Here is a 15,959-nt window from a genome sequence, read left to right as displayed (position 1 = left end):
CATTATTTTTATTGCCTTATGGACAATTTATAATTGAGTCATTGAACGAGTACATGTCACACACTGTACAATGCAGAGTATTCTGAGTGATCATTCAAATTCCTAATTCTGAGTTTTTGGTCCTTATTTTAGATCCTTTAGCTTAATGTTGGCAGCTTCCCACCAGTGTTCATGTTGCTTCTTATCTCTCTGTCTCTGTGCTCTGAACAGGGATGGGTTTTCTGTTGTGACAGGCACAGGGAGATGAGCCAAAGTGGTGTGCCTGTGTGTGCTGTGTATTATCCATGTTGTGAGGACAAAATCTGTTTGCGTAATCACATTGTGGGGGGTGCGGGGCGCGCTCACAACTGTTTAGTGGAATAGGAGCAAGTTGCAGTAATGTTGGTCAGTAAATCTGTGAGTGAAGATTGAGTAAGGTTGGCAAGTAGCAGGAGTAGTTTGTGCTAGTTGTCACTGTCTGGCACAATTTCAATGAACCGCTGGGTGTTTACAGTTGGGGCTAGCATTAAGTTTAGTCTGGGACAAGTGTTGGAGGCAAGTATATAATGTTAGACACAGGATTTACAGAATGCATTAATGTCAGTGAGTACCCTGACAAAGATAGAAGCACTTGAGTGCGTGTGGCTGTGCGTGTCAGGTGGGATGACAGCTGATGGCAGACCTCCAGACATCAATGAACAGGACAGGAAAGACACACCACGTTATGCTGCTTTCATTGTTTCATCTCGGGCCGCTGCTGCTGGGATGTAGGCTGTAATTGGAGGCGGCATTATGCATTCATGCAATTAGTAACATTTAGTGCTTGGATTATAATTATGAACCCCTCAGTGATTCTGCAGAGGATATCCTTTCAATTAAATCAAGTGACCAAGCTCTCACATTTATATGCAGAAGTCTTTAGAGGTACACGAATAAATATCAGATAATCATCTGTTTTTGCTAAAGTAAGAGCGGAGGTAGGAGTAATACACCAATACGCAATTAATATACTATTTATTTTAGGACTGAAATAAACCCAGATGCTTTCAAGGTATGAAAGATCTGGATAACTGCATGTTAAATTGTAGCATTCAGTGAGATACTATCTCTCATTAATTAGTACATACTGTAAACACTTTTGGTCTCAAATCTTTTTCTTTTTCCCAAGATTACATTGATAGATTCTACAAATGTGCTGAAATTTCTGTCTGGAGGCTGGATGATGTATAGTATAATATAGTTTGTTTTCTTGTGATTGACATGTTTAATGTCTCTTTCAGCAATCTGCGGTTCCTGATGATAGCACTGGCCTATGCAGTCCCCACAGGAGTGATTGCTGGCTGGTCGGGCGTCCTCGACATGGTTCTTACACCAGCCAAAGTCAGCCAGGTATGGCACAAATGCGCACACACAGGATAACATACTGCCTTTGCACCAGCTTCAGTAAAGTGAAGTACCTCAAAGCATTCAGTAAGAGGCTGTTTCTTCAGATTTCATTTTTTTTCCAGTGCCCTTTTGAAAGAACAGGTCAGTACTGGTGTTTTGACTGCCTTTTGAGGAAAGTGTGGAGACGAGGTCGGCATTTTTCCTGCATAACAGACTAGTTTTCATCTGGGTTACCCTTTAGGTGGGTGAACTGCAAAAAAATATGTATGAATATTTGTATTTCTCTTATTTGACTAGGTAAGTAGTCAGTTTTCATCCACCTGTGTCTATAATTTGAAAAGCTTTTCACACATGCGGCCCACTGAGTGGAACAATGGGGCGAACAGCTGGGGTCCTTTCTCTTGTTCTCATTGTTGCATCTTGAAATATATCTCAGATGTTCTTCCTGCCAGTAAACTGTAAAGTCTGTTATTATCAAGATGATGCACTGAAATGACATTACACACATATACTGAACAAAAATATAAACGCAACACTTTTGTTTTTGCTCCCATTCCCCATGGGATGGACGTAGAGACCTAAAATTCATTCCAGATACACAATATAACCATCCCTCCTAAACAGTGGTCACAAATCAGTCCAAATGTGTGGTAGTGGGCACATCTGCTATATTGAGATAATCCATCCCACCTCACAGGTGTGCCACATCAGGATGCTGATCTGACATCATGAGTAGTGCACAGGTGTACCTCAGACTGCCCACAACAAAAGGCCACCCTGGAATGTGCAGGTTTTTGCACTATTGGGGGTCTGGGGACCCAGAACCGGTCAGTATCTGGTGTGACCACCATTTGCCTCATGCAGTGCAACACATCGTCGCATGGAGTCTATCAGATTGTCAATTGTGGCCTGTGGAATGTTGGTCCACTCCACTTCAATGGCTGTGCGAGGTTGTTGGATATTCGTGGGAACTGGTACACGCTGTCGTATACGCCGGTCAAGCACATCCCGAACATGCTCAATGGGTGACATGTCCGGTGAGTATGCTGGCCATGCAAGAACTGGGACATTCTCAGCTGCCATCTGCCCTGAACAATGTGAACCATGATTCATCCGTGAAGCGCACACCTCTCCAACGTGCCAGACGCCATCGAATGTGAGCATTTGCCCACACAAGTCTGTTACGGCGACGAGCTGGAGTCAGGTCAAGACCCCGATGAGGACGACGGGCATGCAGTTGAGCGTCCCTGAGACTGTTTCTGACAGTTTGTGCAGAAATTGTTTGGTTGTGCAAACCAATTGTTCCAGCAGCTGTCTGGGTGGCTGGTCTCAGACGATCTTGGAGGTGAACCTGCTGGATGTGGAGGTCCTGGGCTGGTGTGGTTACACGAGGTCTGCGGTTGTGAGGCCGGTTGGATGTGCTGCCATATTCTCTGAAACGCCTGTGGAGACGGCTTATGGTTGAGAAATGAACATTCAATGCACGGGCGACAGATCTGGTTGACATTCCTGCTGTCAGCATGCCAATTGCACGCTCCCTCATTGCTTGTGGCATCTGTGGCATTTTGCTGTGAGACAAAACTGCACATTCCAGGGTGGCCTTTTGTTGTGGGCAGTCTGAGGTACACCTGTGCACTACTCATGATGTCAGATCAGCATCCTGATGTGGCACACCTGTGAGGTGGGATGGATTATCTCAATATAGCAGATGTGCCCACTACCACACATTTGGACTGATTTGTGACCACTGTTTGGGAGGGATGGTTATATTGTGTATCTGGGATGAATTTTAGGTCTCTACGTCCATCCCATGGGGAATGGGAGCAGTAACAAAGGTGTTGCGTTTATATTTTTGTTCAGTGTAGAACACATGATGATATTCAAGACTGAGAAGTATATTTTGATGTGGAAGGAATTCTGACGTTTGAATTCTAAAGAACCCGTTTGCAAGCCTGTATTAATCCACTCTTGTGCAGGAATAAATACACACTGTCACTCCCCATGTGAAACCTAAAAATAACCAAATATGATCACATATTTTGATTTGGTGCTGTCTTTTTCTGTTTTGCACTTATTGAGCCTACACATAGCTGCATCTTTTGTGAAGGGCACAATCGATTGCAAATCGCTATCCGCATGCCTGCCAGCCATCTTCCATTTGAGACAGAAAAACAGAGTAATTTTGAGTGGTGCAGCTTGGAGGAAGGAAAAAAGCTCTGGATGGTTTGCATCTTCCAGGTCTCAACACAGCAGCATGTCAAAAGGCAAAGGAAGCATCTTTTCAAGGTTATCGCCAGACAGGTGCTGCTGGAGAGGAGATCACACGCAGCAGAGCGGGGGATGAAACACTTCTTGTCACACCCTCTACATTATACCTCTGTCAAGAGGAAGCAGGGCGCATACCAAATTGTTCTTAGATTTCATTTGTTCTAAAAAGATTTTTTTTTTCTCTCAAATTCTTTTTATCCATGACATTTGAAAACACAAAAAGTATGTTGCAGTGAGATGAGCTATCCCTTGGGTATAAAAGTTGAGCTTAAAAATAAATGAAACGATGTGCGTGGTGCAGTACGAATGCAACTGAAGCTTTGTTCTTTGGGTGTGGAGACATTGAAGTCAAGTTGAACTAAGGAAAAGCAAATACTGCATTTTATTTTGTTTTAGCTTAAGATGCACCCACAGATCCCAATCCCAGCTCTAGCTTATCTTGTTTTTCTGTCTGTTTTAAACTTTGTTGACTGTCACATCCAGAGACGGTGCAGACAGACGCTGTGCTGGGAGTAAAATAGGCATTATATAAATGCAAGCTCTCATCTAATTAGATCTTTTTCTTCTTTCCCCAAGCACCAATGCATTTGCACTGGAATTTTTGTTTAAGTGCAAACTTTTCCCTTTGCATTTGCCTTCAGCTCTTACTGACATTTTAAAATGAACAAAGCATTAATAGCAAAAGAGAAATTTCCTGTTAATTTCTTCTTGCTTTGCAATGATTTGCTCATGTTGGTGCAGGTTTACTCACGAACACATGTTTACACCTTTGCTTTACTGCGGAATCATTTTCTGAATCCACGTCTGGTTGAAATTGGATGTAATGGCTCATCAAACAAATGTTAATATTAGACAAAGATGACCAGATGAGATGCAAAATGCATCATTCAGTTGATGATTTAATTTGAGTGAAAAAAGGTTATCACAAACCGATGTGGAAGTAATTGCCACCTAAACCTAGTAACTGGGTGTGCCAGCCTTGGCTGCAGAACAGCATTCAGTCATTTGCATTGCTGTGGAGGAAATTTTGCTCAGTCTTCTTTGCAGAATTCTTTTTATTCATCCACGCTGGAGGGGTTTCCAGCATAATATTTGTTTTTTAGCGGTTTCTCTAGATCAGGGGTGCCCAATCCCGGTCCTCGAGAGCTACTATCCTGCAGCTTTTAGATGCATCCCTACTCCAACACAGCTGAATCAAATGGTTTGATCTCTTCAGCATGCTATCATGTTTGGCAAAGGCCTGATAACAAGCCATTCATTTGATTCAGGTGTGTGGGAACAAGGATGCATCTAAAAGCTGCAGGACGGTAGCTCTCGAGGACCGGGATTGGGCACCCCTGCTCTAGATCATTGCTTGATGTGTTGCTTTTTAAATTTTTAATCGTTTGGCCTACTTCACTTTGTCAGTTTGACAGATTCTATTTGATGGATGTCTTGATTCAGCAGGTGTGATATTAATCATGCCTGGGTGTGGCTGGTGAAATTTATTCAGTTAAGTCAGATGATTTATCGTAGGTTTGGATAGCTCCCCCCCCCTCCATTAATACATGAAATCCTCGTTCAAAACTACATTAAAAAAATTATTTTTGTCTAAAATAAAATGTATTTGATCTTTAATGTGTGACAAATGTGCGTAAATGAAATCAGGAAGGGGCAAATCCTTTTTTCACTGCACCGTTTTTCAAATTCTATTTTCACTTCTTTTTCTTTTCTAGTGCACACATTTGGTAACTCAGTTCTGCTGCTGATTCATGCAGTCATTTATCCTTGGTGTGTTTCAAGACCTAACCTCATCTCTCCTCCTCCTCCCTCTCTCTGTCAGCATTTTTCTTACACATGCTTCTTCGGGGTCCTTTTCTGGAATAAAGATGCTTCTGTCATCTGTTTCCGCAGCTAGCCACCCAGCCTGAGTGAGAGGTGACCATGAGTGCCGTGAGGCAGTAAGAGCAATCAGTTGTCACTGGATTAGACAAATGTTGATGTCTCTTTTCTTTTTTTCCCCTCTCCCCCAGAGTCTATTGGAAATACAAACATGTTCTTGTCCCACAGCAGAGTGTCTGAAAAACTAATAAAGAAATAAAACATGAAGGCGAACGAAACATGCTCTGCAAGTGACAAAGACTGTTACAGCACCTAGCCAGCTCTCTGGTCTCAGTCGTCATGCTGTTTTTTTTTTTATGACTTCATGAAATACGACCTAGAAGTGATGTTTAACGACTTACAAGGATTGATTGAGTAAATGACTGGAAGAGGGGCAGAGGCACACGGGGATCTGTTGGCAGGGAAATGACACAGCATGTGGTGATTTGACTGGAGCCCGACTAGGAAACTCACGTTTTCATGTTTGTTTGGTTTATATGCGAGTCTTAAAAATATGCGTGAAATTACTGACGCTCTTAGAACATAGTGTGCACATACAATCACCCCAGGAGGGAAGAAAATGACAAACTCCACCGAGGCCTTGTATCTTCCAGCGAGCAAATACAAGTCAGCAAGTCATGCCTCCAATATATTTCCATACTGACACGGTGTGTGCTGTGTGGCCACCCAGAAAAGAGATTGAGACAACAAAATTTGTGTTGTTTTTTATCTTTTGTAAAAAACTCATGTCAGTGGTTGAATTGCCATTCTTTTCAATTTTGTACCTGCAAATGGGCGCTCTCTTCAAATGCAATCACGCCGCAGTTTCTGTGCCTCTCCACTGTGATTGTTTGTGGTAGGAAATGGGAGTTGGGGTGATACTAGGACAAGAGCCATCGAAACGCAAAAGGATGAGAAAAGTAAAAATGGTCACCTATTCTATTATAACAAGGGTGTGTATTTCTGGAATTTGGATACTAGATGCACAGGGGAAGCGCCAAACGTCCGATGCTAAGGATGCCATTTGAGCTCTAGAGGGGAAATGTGCTAAACCTGCAGATACAAGTATCATCACAATCCGTAGGTCTCGGGAAGTGGGTGCTTTAGTGCTTCAGCTCATCAGTTTTTAATGGAGACCCATTTAGAATGCATAGAATTTGAATGCAGATTGCGTCCTGCTTCTTTTAGTAAGATTAGTTTTTCTTTTTCTTTTTTTTTTTTTAATACCAATACACAACCACTGGGAGTTTTGAAGCACTTTTTAACATGTTCTGCCTTCACATAAAACACTTCTCAGCATTAAACACTGCTTTGTGGATTTTTAGGATTATACGAAGAGATTCAGCATTAGCACAACATGCCACTTCTTCTCAGAGGATCAGGTTTATGACAAGCGATCAAGAGAGAAAACAGAAACAAACACATTAACATGATATGGCTTTCTCCATCCTAACTGCAGTCGTCGCCAGCTTATTGACACAGTCACAAAATAGCAGACATGATTAAGCTTCAGGCTTGGCCTTTTAAAGGATCCAAGCACTGAGAATGCTGCAGTTAATTAACTCTCCACCCACACATGAAACATAGTAATTTGTATCTTTTGAATTGAAATGGCTTGGCATGCAATTTGTGTTTAGCTCCCTGAATTGGCGCACAAACTGATGTGACATACACCATAGAAAATCCTAGCATCAGTGCTGCACGGCCTACATGGAAGATAAACAGCAATTATAGGTGCTACAGGGTTGTGGGTGTTTTGATTTATAATATATATTTTTAGATCTTTTTTATTTACTTGGGGAGTACAGTTCACCTCTCTGTGCTGCTTCAGGCTATGCAAACATGAGATGAGTGCCTTTCCATTGATCTTCACTGCTTCACAGAAGGCTGGCCCACACAAAACTCTGATCAAATATAATGGCATTTTGGCATGCATCACTTGTAAGCTAGAATCGGTCTACATTTAATAACTTTGATAGTCCACTTTTCTTCATCGTGAACTTTCTTGACAGATTGGTGCAGAGTGTGATTAAGCAGAAAGCATCAGGTCCTGCTTTAGATTCAGCTTCCTCGCTGAATGATCTACCATCTGAATTTGACTTAATGAAAGTTATTGTCAATAGAAGACTTATGAGAACCAAACGCATTTATTGGCACTTTGACTTTTCCTGTGAGTGTGTGAGAGAGAGAAAGGGAGGCGTGCTGTATTTTACCTCTTATTGATTCTGTGGCAGTCCCTTGGTCAAAGTGTCCTTTCTTCTGACTTTGTGTGTGTGTGTGTGTGTGTGTGTGTGTGTGTGTGTGTGTGTGTGTTTTGACTTTCATCCTGGAAAATTAAAAAAAGGACAGCAAGCTTTGCGCACGCGCACACACACTCATGCAACATTGCCAACCCTGGCAATTTACCGGACACGGTGATTGGCAGGCCTTCACAGTCTTCAGGCACTTAGAGCCTGCTCTCTGTCTAGCTCTGTCCTCAGTCATGGACTGCATGTTGAACAGGGTGTATGCTTTTCTGTTTCTGTTCTTTTCTCTTGGCTTCTCTCCCAAACCACCACCTCATTTTCCTTTGTTTTCTTTCTTTCTCTCTGTCTTTTTAAACACAGGTGGATGCAGGCTGGATTGGTTTCTGGTCGACCGTTGGTGGATGTGTGTTCGGAGTGGCAATGGCCCGGTGAGTTATGCCATCCTTTTTGTGTGTGTCTGTGCCACTCTGACTACTGAATGTGGATTAAAAGTGAAGCTGTACTTTAACACTGCATTGACATTATGAGTGAAAATATTACAAGTCTGCTACACTGTCAAAAAGACCTGCCATGAAGTGTTGGTGTAAATGTGCTGTGCATGTGTGTATGCATGCAAGGATGAAAGAATGATGGTGGATGCTTCACTCCATCACTTAAGTGCTGAAAAACTGTTGAGAGCAGTGCAACTTTGACTATTTATTTTTTTTATTGTCAAGCCCATCATGAGAGCGACAGTTGGTAGCTTCATATTACTGGCTTTCATTGGAAATGACTCGTAACCATTGACTGATCACTGCGTAAGACTTCACACGTTCAGACTGTAATGACCTGTCCATGTTTAGACCAATTCCATTTTATTTATATAGCGCCAAATCACAACAAAAGGCGCCTCAAGGCGCTTCATAGATACAGAGGAAAAACCCAACAATCATATGACCCCCTATGAGCAAGCACTTTGGCGACAGTGGGAAGGAAAAACTCCCTTTTAACAGGAAGAAACCTCCGGCAGAACCAGGCTCAGGGAGGGGCGGGGCCATCTGCTGTGATTGGTTGGGGTGAGAGAAGGAAGATGGGATAAAGACATGCTGTGGAAGAGAGACAGAGGTTAATAACAGATATGATTCAATGCAGAGAGGTCTGTTAACACATAGTGAGTGAGAAAGGTGACTGGAAAGGAAAAACTCAATGCATCATGGGAATCCCCCGGCAGCCTACGTCTATTGCAGCATAACTAAGGGAGGATTCAGGGTCACCTGGTCCAGCCCTAACTATATGCTTTAGCAAAAAGGAAAGTTTGAAGCCTAATCTTAAAAGTAGAGATGGTGTCTGTCTCCTGAATCCAAACTGGAAGCTGGTTCCACAGAAGAGGGGCCTGAAAACTGAAGGCTCTGCCTCCCATTCTATTTTTAAATACTCTAGGAACAACAAGTAGGCCTGCAGAGCGAGAGCAAAGTGCTCTAATAGGGTGATATGGTACTACAAGGTCATTAAGATAAGATGGGGCCTGATTATTTAAGACCTTGTATGTGAGGATTTTGAATTAAATTCTGGATTTAACAGGAAGCCAAAACGGGAGAAATATGCTCTCTCTTTCTAGTCCCTGTCAGGACTCTTGCTGCAGCATTTTGGATTAGCTGAAGGCTTTTCAGGGAGTTTTTTGGACATCCTGACCACTGATGTGTAACACATGTCCCTGCTGCACCTTCTAATAAACCTCTCAAATAACCAAACTACATGGACCAAGCAACAATCTCACCCATGTTATGTCACTTTTGCATTGTGTAATAACTTAATTAACTTAAAGTGTGAGTCTGCTGATTCCAGAGCTGAACTAGTTTTAGCGTTTCTGATTTTAAATGGCATTCAGTCTGTTTATCAAATTAAAACTCAATAGAATCAGTGAGGCGTCAAATTAGAAAATAAACATTTACTGTGACCCCTCATTTTACATTTGCACGCCTTCTTCACAGCTGAATCTGACACATTCATACATCTGAATACAGAGTTGCAGATAGATGGATAGAGACACTCAGTCATTCCTAATCTGGGCGTCAGGTCCACCAAAGCAGAATAAGTTGTGGCATCAGGAGATGATCGGTGAATTTAAAAAAACCCACACACATTTCTGTCTTGCAAATTTCCTTCCTTAAACATAAAATTGAACATAAAGCTATACACACCTCACAGATTCATGGAGTTTATGATGATTTGATCTCAAGAGAAAAGACAATGCTGTGTTTGCCAAAAGCCAAAGAGTAGGGAACGATTTATATGGTGATGAAGGTTAAGCAGATACACTGAACCCCACTTGAACATTATTTGCATATTTAAAAGAAATGGTAAAATGGAGCCTGGATAAAGTGCACGTGTATTTTTACTTATTTGTTTAATGTAGTTCAATACTAGCTGGAGAGTTGGCAAATGGAATAACATAATGCAAAAAGATTTTGTGAACAAAGTGTTTCTTTATTCAGGAAGCAATGAAATAATCAAGTGTTCTTCGTGAGAACTTTAGTTGCACCTATTCTATATAAAAGGCATATTTAAAAAGTGTTGCCTGTGAATGTTTTTCATTGTGTTAATCACTCTGTTCACTTGGTCTTTGCGTACATATTATATGTTGATGTGTACACCTGCCACTTGCAAGGCTGTATTGTTTCTAACAATGTTAATAATTAATAAATATCATAAAGAACAGTGAAGGTTGATTTGAGGTAAAAATAGGAGCCGCTCTTGCTCCTCTCTCATCTGCTCCCTTTTAATATATGATCTGAGTGCAGCGATGCTGCAATAGAGCGAGGGAAATTGATGCTAATGCAGCTACCACTTCACCTCCAGTGTTGGCCACGCTATGAAGACAAAGTGTGGACTCTGCAAAAGGAAGGGACTCATTCGTGTCTGATAGATGTATATTTGTCGTAGGCTGAGGTGCAATCAGCACTACCAAGCAGATCCAGTGTTTTCTTTAAGTTGTAATCAAATTCAAATTCAAATTTTTATTTGTCACGTACACAGTCATACACAGTACGATATGTAGTGAAATGCTTGGACAACTGCTCGTGACCTAAAGAAAACAAAAAAGGAAAAGGCTATGAATAAGATAGGAAATAAATATGAAAAATTAAAAAGGGTAAATTTAACTAGGAAGGAATAAAATATAAATTAAGGTTAAAAATGAAATAACTGTACAACACAAATTAGAATGAAGGGTAAATTTAACTGGGAAGAATAAGATAAAATATATAAATTAAAGTTGAAAATAAAATAACTGTACAACAAAATACACAATATAGAACTATATAAGAATGTATGAAGAAATCTAAATATAAATAAATATATACACAATAACAGCAGCTGTACAAGTATTAACCGGAAATGAAGAATATAGTGACCAGTGTTGTGCAAAAACAATGTCCAGAAAGTCCAGTGTGTGTGTAAGAACTGTATGTGTGGGTCAGTACTGTGTGGTGGTGTGATTGAGAGACCGTATCGCCTGCGGGAAGAAGCTCCTCCTCAGTCTCTCTGTGTTGGTCTTCAGGGAGCGGAATCGCTTTCCTGACCTCAGCAGAGAGAACAGTCTGTTGTTGGGATGGCTGAGGTCCTTCACGATCTTCCTGGCCTTGGTCCAGCACCGCCTGCTGTAGATTGAGTGCAGGTCAGGGAGCTCGGAGCGGATGGTGCGCTCAGCTGACCGCACAACCCTCTCAGGGAAATGAGCCTATAACTCCCGCTGTTAATCAATGAAGCTGTTTGCTGCATTAGGTGAAAGTATATGTAAACAGAACTGTTGAGTTATTGGTGTTGATTGCAATAGTCTTGGAGTCAGTGGATGCATAATTAGTCTTTCTTTGATGCAACAGTTGATGGGTAAATGAAATTCCTCCAACCGCTCCTGTGTCATTTGGGTTGGGTTGTCTTGGGGCTTGATCATGTGAAAGTGACTGAATATAACTTAAGTTCATCCACTGAACGACGGTCTTGTGGTTGGTTGTGGTGAACACTGGATATCCGTTCATCCATCCAAAGTTTATTCATCTGTAGTTGGTAATGATTAATCTACCTGTTGAACTGCTGCTGTAAATCCAGAAAGATTCACATTGAAAACAGAAGAAACGCAGCAATTCTTTTGTAGCTTTGTTTTGTCTGTGCAAGTGCTGGAGTGAGGTAAGTGGAGAGATAATTTTGTAGTCGCTGACAGATTATTAGAAAAGGTCTCAATTTTTATTGGAAAGGTCTGAAACAATCAAGCCTGGAGAATGAGTGGAGTCTTTTGGTGAGCTCGGTGAGCTACTGTACTTTTTATCTGAATGGAAAGATGATATGAATATTTGTCTGCAGCACATAAATGATCCTGGTTGGAGGACAGCTTTAGAACTGGGAAGATAATAGGACCTGTACAAATGTGCAGTTGCCCTTGTTTGAAGTATGAAGTAAAAGCAGGAGACGATTGTTTAACTTGAGTGTCCTAAAGTTTCATTTCTACAACAAAGAAACTTCATCTAACAAAAAACAGCACAGCAGTGCCCTTCAGTGCTGCGGAAACCCAGAAAATATGTTAGATCTCGCTTTGTTTACCAGATATGAGAAGGAAAACCAAGTCCTTTTAAAAATGTTATGGCTTCCTGTGTTACCAGTAAAATAATGGCCCATTCTTTTGACTTAAAGTGAGTCAGACGAATGATATTGCACCTTCAAGCTTTGATGATGATGCCAAGAATGGTATGCATGCTGGTATGTTTTATTAAGAGGAATTATTGATGAATCATCCTCATGCGTGAATGATACATTATAGCCATAATTCTACATGTGCGCCATAATGATGAAGAAAAGTGTATTCTTTTTAGACTCCCCTGCAGTGTGCACCATGGTGTTGCATGACAGGAAGCTGGTATTCGCATGCAATACTTCCAGTCAACAGGCTCACAGGCCTTTGGGATTTTAGCTCCTAGATACCATCTAGGAGCTAAAATCCATTCTTTGATTGGAAAAATGTTTCTCCAGAAGAAGAAATTACTTTTAAATGTATTAAATTCTTTTTCCATTTCCCCAAAACTCTCTATTCCCCCTTTCTGTTTTTACTTTTTTTTTTCATCAACTTGCTGCATCACAGCATCATTAGATAAATTCCCAGGAAAGATTGTGCTAATGAACAGAACAATCTCTGTCCCTTGTCTCACCCGCTAGCAGCCCTTAAGTTGTTAATGTCAAGTTGTAGCTTATTATACGCCACCAGCCGTCCCTCTCCCTTTAGTCAGCACTCTGCGTGCCAGTCGCGAGCACAGTTTGCCGCAGGGAGCAGGTGTTGCAGTTTCACATTTAAAGTGCTACTGCTGCTTAGCTAAATTTCTTTGGGTGTCAGCACAAGCCCTTTGCCAAAAAATAAATGAATAAATAAAAATCATACACAGGCTCGTGCAAACATTGCGCTCCCTGTGTCTTGGCTCAGTGGATGTTTGAATGGCAGGGACCTCGATCCAGCAGGTTCAATTAGCGGTGGTAGCTGCTCCGAGGTGTGGCCCCCGTCATGAAAACATTTGACAAACAATCTGGCATCTGTCTAATTGTCTGGCCCAGACAGATGCTGATTGGACGACAGCACCACGACACTGCACACTATTTTTATTTATTTATTTTCCTCCAGATTGAGGAGAGTGGAAAGAATAACTAACAAGCTTCACTCATTATCTCCCCATTACAAGCTCTGGGGGAAAAAGGGGGGGCGAGGGGTGAATACGAAGGAGGTGGCAGAAAACAGAACCAGGTTATTCTCCTTCACATCACGGAGGTCTGAGCTGGAAAATACTCCAATAGAGCAAACGCAAATGAGTATCAGCTGCGGCCTAATTTGTTTTCCCTTCAAACGAGAACAATCTGTGATTGCGTGTTGGTCATCATATCATATCGTTCTTTTCTTTTTTCTTTTGCAGGATGTCTGCTCCTCACTAAAAACGTAGACGGGCCTAAATTATACTAATGATGATATTTCATCATTCCCTGCAGGCACCGGGGAGCAGAAAATGGAATCTGATTCTACATGACTTAAATGATGCTATCTTTATGGCCAATAAATCCTGTTAGGGGAGTGTAAAAGATAGGCTTTTAATTCTGACTTTACCTCATGAGATGACATGACCCTCTTTACTCTGTGAGTAGTGCAACAGTTATATCTTAATCTTATTTAACAAATCCAATGGAAGTGGCTCTTTCATGCGTCATATGTGACAACCTCGTTCCCATGAATGTGACGTATAGTTCCACTTATACAAGAAGTTGTAGTGATTTATTTATTTATTTTTGTTAATTTTAATTGAATTAAATTTTTAAATGCAGTTGTATATTTTTGGTTTTTAACAGCACGCTAAAATATTAGCAAAATGTTAATGTGTGCGGGTTCAACTCAAAATATCTTTCAAGTTCTTTTGACTTCAAGAACGCAGTGTAATGTTTACTATTTGTATTTGATTTTTGCATGATAATGGAGTTCTGTGACGAAGATCAATAAATTACTGTATATAGGTTTTAAACACAATTTTATCTGCTTGTAATTTTTGAAGAGTAAAGGAAGGAACAGCTCAGTGTTACTGGTCTTACTTCTAAACGAGGACCTCCTTATCTGTCAATACCCCAAAAAATAACAGAAAGAGAGCAGCAAACTAACAACAACAAAAAAAACCCACAAATATAAAAATGAAATGTATAAGGGACTCAGTGTACAGTTAACTATGATAGTGATATAGAGATCTGGTATCAGGTCTTGATAAGCTGGTCATTTTAAATGTTTCCATGTACATTAGAAATGGCTGCCATGCCTTAAGAAATTTGGTGGTTGAACCTGATAGTATATATTTCATCATTTCATCAAGCCACTGTTCATGTGTGGGAGGAGCTTCCTGCTTCTTAAGTATAAGGCGCCTTGCAGTGAGTGAAGCAAAGGACATAGAATTCGAATTTTTTATTTTTGAGAGATTGACGTTTCGAGGTGTCTCTCCAAAGATAGCTGTTAGAGCAGAAGGATCAAATTTAACGTTATATATCTCTGAAAAGGTATTAAATCTAATTTTGAATGAATGAATGAATCCCTGTGTGCTAAAACGTCAGACTGCTCTAAATAATAAATCGTGCAATGCTACTGTAGTGGAGTCCAAAAAATGCAAATTTGATCGACTTTTAAAAAGAAAAACATGGTTTATGATGGGATATTTTTTTATTACTGGTGGCTAACTGTGCACCTCAGTTAGCGACATTTAAACTGACATTCGTGAGTTCAAATTTAAAACGTGTCACTCGCACCATATTGTGCCAATGAGTAACCAAGCTCTTTATCTAGTGGAGTGGGGATCCAGAGGTGTAGTATAGGAAATAAGCTACTTATGGCATTTTAGTCTGAAGGATCAGATTGGATGTAGTACAGGGGAACAGTCTGTGATCCCCTCTGCAAAGAGATGAGCTCTTGGCTGGTTGCAGACTAAGGATTTCGTCCCTCTCTGGTAGCAGGAGTGGTTGAAGGGTTGTGGATGTGAGCCAGTCAGTGGCAGATGGGTGATGGAGATTTCAGGGGTGTAGCTATGGGTAGAGAATTGTGATCCCCGTGTAGCACCAAGCGCTTGGCCCTCTCGTCTAGCCTGCCGTTGCTATCAGCTCATTCTTGTAAGCAGAAATATGAACCATTTAGTTGGATTTTTTTTTTTTTCTGAAAAGGCCAACAGAAGGAACCAGGTGTGCATCTTAGCCTCACACAGTGATTTAAAAGACCAAAGGTAAAAATCCAGAGTACAGCTGATTTTCTGTGAATATGGAGATGATATGTAGAGACGATGAGTGACGGCTCATAAAATCCAAAGAGACCATAATTTCATCTAAAAATGCCACCCCGGAACATTCTGAGTAGAGAGCTTCTCATTATCCTTCCAAAGGATGTTTTCCCGCGTCCCCTGGCCCTCGGCAGACTGACAGAACTTCAAAACCTAGTTGAACTAATCAACCATTTTCCAACATGGGTTTTTTATTCTTGCGTTAAGTTCATTGTCAATTTCCGCCCTCCTTCTCTTTCAGCATCTTGTCTGTGAGCAACAAAACAAAAGTAATTAGTGTCTGTCATCGCTAAAGGCTTCTGTAGCTTCATCTAATCTTTCCCATGCATACATATGCATACCCAGAGGAGAAGAGAGGAACCTAATGAACTATGTGGGTTTAGAAAGGGCTACAAAGAGAAACCGCAGA

At 41.1% G+C, this 15,959-nt stretch overlaps 1 protein-coding gene across 1 annotated transcript in view; it reads left to right on the top strand.

Annotated features, from left to right (window-relative positions):
• The window catches only part of slc49a4 (solute carrier family 49 member 4), a 45,341-nt gene that overhangs the window by 15,233 nt on the left and 14,149 nt on the right, over positions 1-15,959 (top strand). Inside the window, exons 5-6 of the mRNA XM_080902410.1 lie at positions 1,260-1,368; positions 8,100-8,167. Of these exons, the coding sequence (XP_080758536.1) occupies positions 1,260-1,368; positions 8,100-8,167 (177 nt within the window). The remainder of the gene's footprint in view (positions 1-1,259; positions 1,369-8,099; positions 8,168-15,959) is intronic.

This window comes from Rhamphochromis sp. 'chilingali', assembly GCF_963969265.1.
Source record: "Rhamphochromis sp. 'chilingali' genome assembly, chromosome: 14".
NCBI classification, from domain to species: Eukaryota; Metazoa; Chordata; class Actinopteri; order Cichliformes; family Cichlidae; genus Rhamphochromis; species Rhamphochromis sp. 'chilingali'.
This window is presented reverse-complemented; position numbering and strand designations above follow the sequence as displayed.